General features: G+C 41.1%; 1 protein-coding gene across 1 annotated transcript in view; it reads right to left on the bottom strand.

The window, feature by feature from the left end:
- Positions 1–7667, bottom strand: part of CFAP47 (cilia and flagella associated protein 47) — a 492482-nt gene that overhangs the window by 465771 nt on the left and 19044 nt on the right. Inside the window, 4 exon segments of the mRNA XM_077760783.1 lie at positions 1512–1747; positions 4121–4248; positions 6104–6264; positions 6705–6933. Of these exon segments, the coding sequence (XP_077616909.1) occupies positions 1512–1747; positions 4121–4248; positions 6104–6264; positions 6705–6933 (754 nt within the window).

The raw sequence follows: 7667 nt of genomic DNA, 5'->3' as shown, positions 1-7667 counted from the left end.
GAGAGAGAGAGAGAGAGAGAGAGAGAGAGAGAATGAATATCCCAAGCAGGCTCTGCACTGTCCATGCAGAGCCCAACATGGGGCTCCATCCCACAAACTGTGAGATCATGACTTGAGCCAAAATCAAGAGCGGGACACTTAACTAACAGAGCCACCCAGGTGCCCCACATTTTGTATTCTTCTTAAACCATAACTGTTTATGTATAAGTATCTTATGCTTCTTTAGTGCATTAAAAAAAAATCCTCATTGGGAGAAGCATTGGAGGAAAGGAGACAGCATCCTTTAATGCGGGACCGTGAACCAGTTGCCAAGGCAGGAGGCACCACCAGCTGTGTCACATGGGGCTGTCACCACTACCACGTGGCCTCTGCAGTTGGCATGCGGCCAGCAGGGCTCCAGGAGGAGTGGAAGCAAGTCTATAGGAGGTGCAGCCGCAGCCACAAGGAGCTGAGCCATGTCACCTGCGTCCGAGTCCAGCCCCACTACGCCAAGAGAAGCGCCCAGGCGAAACCCCCTGGTGACGCTGCACAAGAGTGTGGCGGAGCTGTGGCGGCTGGGTATGCCAGCTGTGGGCCTGCACGAGTCACCCCAGGACTATAAGCACCCGTGCGGAGACCTGCGCCCTCCACCGGGACCGGCTGTCCTCTCTGCACTCAGACCCTTCCTACCCACCTGACGCTGGGGACGACAAACCTCCAGAGACGAGCCTGCCCTGACACCCGCCACCCCTCACCGTGCCTCAGGCGCATAATGCCCGCGACCAGGGGCTACAGGGCGCCTTTCGCATTAGCTGCAGAAAAGTTGGGAGGACGAGGGCCACGCACTCACAGAAACTCGCCGCACAGGAGAGCAAGGCATGGATTCCGAACGGCCAAAAACGGCCAGTCTCTTCTGCCTTGGGTTAACTGTGGCCTGGGCCCTCATGGCACTGGACTTCCACTTGTCCCCCATGTGTGCATCCCAGCTTGGCCAACCTTCAGTGTAGGGGTGAGGCCCAGAGCATCTTGCAGTCCTCTCAGCATCTCCGGGATTGGGAAAAGTGGCAATTTGCTGCTTTCAGGAGCTAGTGACATTCCACTTCCGGGGTCTGGGGTCCGCTGCCCTAGACAAAGGCTTCAGGACCTGTCCCCGCACCCAGCCAAGGCAGGGGGCCAAGGCTCCATGCTGGATATTTAAGTTTAGGGGCCTGCCTCCTGGGGCAGAGAAATAAATATTCCCTCAGCGCCAAAAAATAAAATAAAATAAAAAGGTCCTTAGAGGCAATAACTATGTTTCGGACTGCTTTACATTCCCTATGGTGTCAAATGCTTTTCCTGGCACATGAAAAGCATTTAACAAATAATCATGGATACTGCGAAAGTGCCAACACAAAAGTGTTCATAACTAGGCCACAGAAGAGATACAATTTATAATCTTGATGGAACAAAATGAAGTTTTTAATCCTCTGCATGTCTTTTTAGCAAATCTTAAAATATTTGAAGCATGTGAAAGCATCGAATGATTATCTTACCTGGGTGCATCCTGCATCAATCTTGCCCCTTTTAGGATCAATTTTAAAATGTGCAGTTTTTTTAAAGTGGTACATCACAGAAAGCGCCTTGGATCGATTTTGCATAATACACACCGTCTCTGAATGTTCACCCATGAAACAAGGTGCAAAAGTAAGGAGCTTTCCAGGATCAAAATGTAGTATGACAGGGAGTCCTGAGCCCGTCAGTGCTAATTCAACTTTCCGAAATCGATCACCTATAAAAGCAATAATAGCTTTTTAACATAAAAAGTGTTGGGAATCCAGAATATATTTGTTCAGTCCAAATAGTGTCATCTAAAAGACCTGATAAGACATGGGTAGCTCATTCAGTCTTTCATTCAACAGAAGTGTTGAGTGCCTTCTGTATGCCAGGTACTCTTCTAGGCCGTGGGGATACAGCAGTGAATAAAGTAGACACTGTGTCTGCTCTCATGGACTTTATATTACAGTGAGGTGACACTGACAATAGTATTTCAGACAGGATAAGTGATATGGAGAAAGGTAATGTCGGGTGAAGGGGAGCACAATTTGGCACCCAAAAATAGGCTCTTTGGCATAAGGATTATTTTAAGCTGACTATTTTTAAGTAACAGCAGACACACAAAAAGCTCTGAAAACCACTGGGAAGAAACTCTTATCAAAGAAGGCAGACACTTAAATCTGCCTAACAACCATACCCAACCTTACTGAAATTTATCTGAAAACCTCCCATACCTGGCTCCCACACCCCAACATCCTTTGTCTTTAGCTGTAGGTGGTATTTAAAGTGATGGCTTGGGCATTTGGGGGGAGTTACTCAGCTTCCCTGGGTCTCTCCCATGTATACCGGATACATACATGATAATAAATTTCCATTTTCCCCCCTTTTAATCTTTCTTTTATTAAGGGAGGTCTCGACCAAGAACGTAGAGAGGTAGAGGGAAAATTATTTTTCCTCCCCTACAAGGTTAAGACAGAGCATAATGTCTTGGACCTGCTCTTTTATATGGGAAAGTTCAAAAAGGCCTCTCTGATAGGGAGACATGTGAGTAAAAATATAAAGGAACTCAGGACAAAAATCATGCGAAAATCCAGGAAAAGCACATTGCAGACAACAGAAGAGCATGTACAAAGACTCTAAGGTTGGAATTTGCTTGGCGTGTTCCAAAAACCCTAAGGAACCATATATGGTTGAGTGAGAATAGTAGAAGAAGGGTGAGAAATGGACAGATTTAACATAGAGTTTTGAGGAGAGAGTTAACAAAATCTGCTGATGCACTTGATATAGAAGAGGAAAGTGAACATATGATGACTGGTTTTGGGCCTGAGCGACTGAAGTAATAGAATGGCCATTTCTTGAGCCAAGGAAAGACTACAGGAGGGACAGGTTATGGGGAAACCAGGAAGGCTTTTCTGGACATGTTAGGTTTGAGATGCCTAGTAGATATCTAAGTGGCCATGTCTGCTGGGTCACTTAAGATATTTACAAGTTTAGAGTAAAGAGGAAGTCTTGGAGATTTGAGGGGAGAAGGGAAGGTGTGTGATACTGATCTCATATTGTGGGACCCACTGGAGGCTAGTGATTATAGATTAAAAAGTGAAACCTGACAGCATGGTTTTGTGTTATGTGCCAGCACCATTAGCTTCCCCGGTGCTGACCCAGAGTAGGCTAAGAGCTGAATTTAATCGAATTAGAGGTTTGCCACTCAGTCACTATGCGACATGAGCCAAGAAACTTCGTGTACGTGGAAAAAGGCAATTAAATTAACGGACAAGGGAAAATAATCTGGGCAATAACATAAACATGGAGTTTTGAAAACACTAAAGAGAAGGTAGGAACTCTACACTGTACGCTCTAATTGGATGAAAGAACAATGTTGTAGGGAGAGCACTCTAACTAGAATCCAAAAGAAGAGTGCGTATTTCTTCAATGATGCTCTTCCTAGCCAATCCTAGACTCTAAATTACCTTTAAGGTGAACCCAGCATCTCCATCTCTAGCCATTCAAAACCAGATTAACTTGCAAGACTCAAACAAGTCTTCTGTGACAGACAGAGCCCAAGTCACAAACCATGACACAAACAGTAGCAGACACTCAACTTCTGTGCTAAGAAAACAGCTGAACCCTGCTCAATGATATCATTCATCCTGACACACTAAATCTCCTGGAATCATCTTTCTAGATTCAATCCTTCACCTGTCTCTGTCTTTATTTTCTCTTTGATCTGTCTGGCTAAGCTGAACTCCAAGTCTTGTTCCATTTTTCCTCACTACAGCCCATCTAATATTACCTAAGAATATAAAAAGGGTAACGCATCTTGACACGGAGCCTGCAAGGCATATGCACTCTAGATCATCATGTTTACCTAATGTCATTTAAAAATAATAAAGTCATCTAAATTCTAACTTGGAAAATTATTATGGAAATGCTTCGGAGGTTAACTTCTTTCTTAACATGTCACAAAAGACATTTTATAAACCCTTGAATGTTTGCATTTTTGTTCTATTCAGTAATATTTTTATTAAATTGCCTCTAAAAATATAATGTAAAAAATTTTAAATAACTTAAACAGCTACATGTTTGATGCTTATGCTCATTTTGCACTTACTTTTGATGGTTTTATTGTTATCATCACTCAAAAATCCATCTTTACTTCCCACAGACTCAAATCTCAAAAAGAGAGCATAGTCTTGCCTGTGTGAAGGATCATAATTCTTTTTACCATCAATGATCAGCCTGTAAAAAATTACAATCAATTAACTTAAAGCAAAGATGATACACTCTATTACCTTTCAAAAGAGATCAATCCAATCCTTAAATCTATCCAAACAGATGAAAGATCAGAAATGAAAATATAACTGTGATCCACTGTCCGAAATTGCTGCCCAGAATACAGAGACCCACCAAAAGAAGACCACAAAATGTAAAGATTCTGAAAATGAGTTCATGACAACATTTGCAAGACAAAAGTAACTTAAATACACTAAGTTGTCAGGGTCCACCTCCAATGTCACTTTCTGTGTAAAGGATTTTCTTTCCAGACCGAGTTCATTGCTAATTAAGAACTCTGTTCAATTCTCTACAATAGTCCATCTTGCCCCTGGGTGTAACTGCAAACCTCTGTTCCCTATCTGTCTCCTCCTGTGGACTAAGCACATATTGCTAGCCACACTGTCCACATCCTTAGAGGAGAACAAGATTTGGTAACAGTCAAATCCTGTCGGAGGAGAAAAGGAAAGAGGGGGGAAAGACCAAAATGAGAAATGGATTTACCTCATAGACCAGAGTAAACTGTCTTTACTTGCCTTACCTAGAGGTCAGCTTTTTTTGGCAGTGGGTACTCAAATACACACACAATAATAAGCTGATGTGAAATACTACACAGGGTGCAAATACTTCATGTGAAAAGCTTATTTAAGACTTCCAATCATAGTTATACCTATGAGTTTATGCTAGATTCTCAAAGGTAACACGCTGCCATGAAAAAGAATAGTTAGAATTTCAAAGATTGTGTATTCAAGAGAATATTACACATCGACCAAAGAAATCACCTGCAGGAAGATATGATTCAGAAGACAATTACAGATTGTACAAATAGAACAATTCCTTGACTGATTACCCTCTTCAAATTAAAATGCAATTCAGTCTTCCATAATTGGTATCATCATCAAGTGATTGTGTGGTCAGAGAGAAGTACATTGAACACTGCCTTCTTACAAAGGGAAACATACAATTGGATCGCTTATTACCACACACGGCAACCTCAAGTATAGCTGAAGTTGCTACTCTATGTTTAAAACAGCATTTCCAAATATATTTTCAAACTAAATAACCAAATCAAATACACAGAATTATAAAAAATAGATACACTGGCAAAAGTCCTAACAGTCTGTATGAATTTCAGCAAGCAAGTGTGGTTGATCCCAGCAACTGCTAGCGACTTAATGTTCATGCTACTTGGCAAGCGTTCAGCTGTAGCCAAAAGCATCCTCTTTGGAGGCCCCTGAGCGTGCTGCATGCCACTGCCGTCACCTGACTCTTCCTATAGGGACAACAAGGTCTTGGTTGCACAAATTCATTTGGAACCACAGTCAAAAACAACACAAAGCTTCCACTCCTACCAGGTCTGGAATGATTCGCAATCTAACATGAAATATTTAGAACAAAATTTTTAAGTACTGGAAATGATATTAACCACATTTGAAATGTTTACAGCCATAATAAGAAAACACTGATTTGGGGGCGCCTGGGTGGCTTAGTCGGTAAGCGTCCGACTTTCGACTTTCGCTTAGGTCATGATCTCACGGTTCGTGGGTTCGAGCCCCGCGTCGGGCTCTGTGCTGACTGCCAGCTCGGAGCCTGGAGCCTGTTTCGGAGTCTGTGACTCCCTCTCTCTCTGACCCTCCCCTGCTCACGCTGTCTCTCTCTCTCTCCTAGAAATAAATAAAACATTTAAAAAAAGAAAAAAAAGAAAGAAAGAAAACACTGATTTGCGCATTCTGCCAAGTTGGACTGTTACGATCAAGGTGATGAATGTCTGATTGATACACTTTCATTTAATAACAAAGGCCAGAATTGAATTTTTGCTTACTTTGGGCTGAAACCAAATGCAATTACAGTCTTTTGATAAGGTAGTAACCTCCCTTCATTAGGAACACAGGAGATAAAAGTGGTAACATCTATGTTCTTTATTTGGCTTAAGTAGGGGAGATTATTTAAAGCAACATCTGTTCTTTGTTGAATGTTAGTACCCTGTAATATAAAATCAGAAATACAAAAAATATTAAGGCAAATAAAATACTACAAGAGGAGATCATCAAACAATTATTGAAATTTTAGTCTAGAAGATTGAGAATATGTAGGTCTTTAAAGTAACATACATAAATTTGACCAAGGCACATTATAAAATTTAAAAAACTGTTAAAAAAATTCATGAGAACAGAAATCCCCATAACCAGCTACTAATCTATAAGAAGCACTTGTCTGGTGTACTTCAGATATATATCACTAACAACGTTAGTTTAATTTACCGAATTTGTTGAGGTTACCCTTGTAGACACATGAAAGGGAATCCTATCTGTCCGCATGTTAAAACATAGTTAGAATAATTTATCAGGATTTGGTTATTGGTAAGTTCAAAATCTGTTTGAAAACATAATACCCAGTCCTCACGTGTTGCACTATTTACTTACCAGTTCTTCTCCCACTGAATCATCCTGTATTATGGCCACCCAATTTATGGGTTCTGGGCTATTATTGTACAGAAGTGCACGTTCAATTTTTGAAGTTCCAAAGAAAACAGAACCAAAGTGTATGCATTCCAACTTCTTGTCACCAGTCATGTTTAGTAATTCAATAATCTGCTCAACCACATGAGCTTTGACACTCAGGAGCATATCTGGACGACCTTGCAAACTCACTCTACAAGATAATGAATTATACATTTTAAGTAGAATTTTATATACTTAATTTTTCTCCTAAATATTTCGATAAACAGAAATTTCATAAAATCACATTATAATTAAAATTCAAAGGCTTAAGAACAGTTCCTTTCACATACATTCCAGACAATGTCATGTCCTTCTGTCTGTCTGAATTTGCACAGTAGAACGGTATAGATACAACCTAATTCATTGACCCCAAGAAACAAGAAAGTTTGAAAATAATCATATGAATTGACTCTGAAAAGGAACTTACTGCTAGGTCCATATCATCAATTATTTCATAAACACTAGAATTAGATGGGATGATTTAGATGGTTACCTGTAGTTCTAGAATTCTGAGATTCTTTTCTAACTCAACCCACTCTCCCAAGTCCCACAGCCAACCTCATCCCCATCCTAATAACCCAACTCCCTATGAATCAAAGTACCTCAGCAAAATCCCACTTGTTGGGCCAAAATGAAGATCACCCCATAAACCTTCACTTCCCAGACTGATTTCAATTTCCTTTTGAAACAGCCCACACATGCACATTTATCCTTCTCTGGCATAAATGCAATATTTTTGACTCTCATCCCGTCAAATACCTCAAATAATTGCCCACTCCACAACCATCACCCAAGACCTTATCTTAAACTTTATCTCCATCACACTGGCCGTGGCTGATACCATCTAGGCACGTCTCTCCTCCCTTAGCTTCCCCAACGCCATAC

Source organism: Crocuta crocuta, unplaced genomic scaffold, assembly GCF_008692635.1.
Source record: "Crocuta crocuta isolate KB4526 unplaced genomic scaffold, BGI_CrCroc_1.0 scaffold696, whole genome shotgun sequence".
Lineage (NCBI taxonomy): Eukaryota > Metazoa > Chordata > Mammalia > Carnivora > Hyaenidae > Crocuta > Crocuta crocuta.
This window is presented reverse-complemented; position numbering and strand designations above follow the sequence as displayed.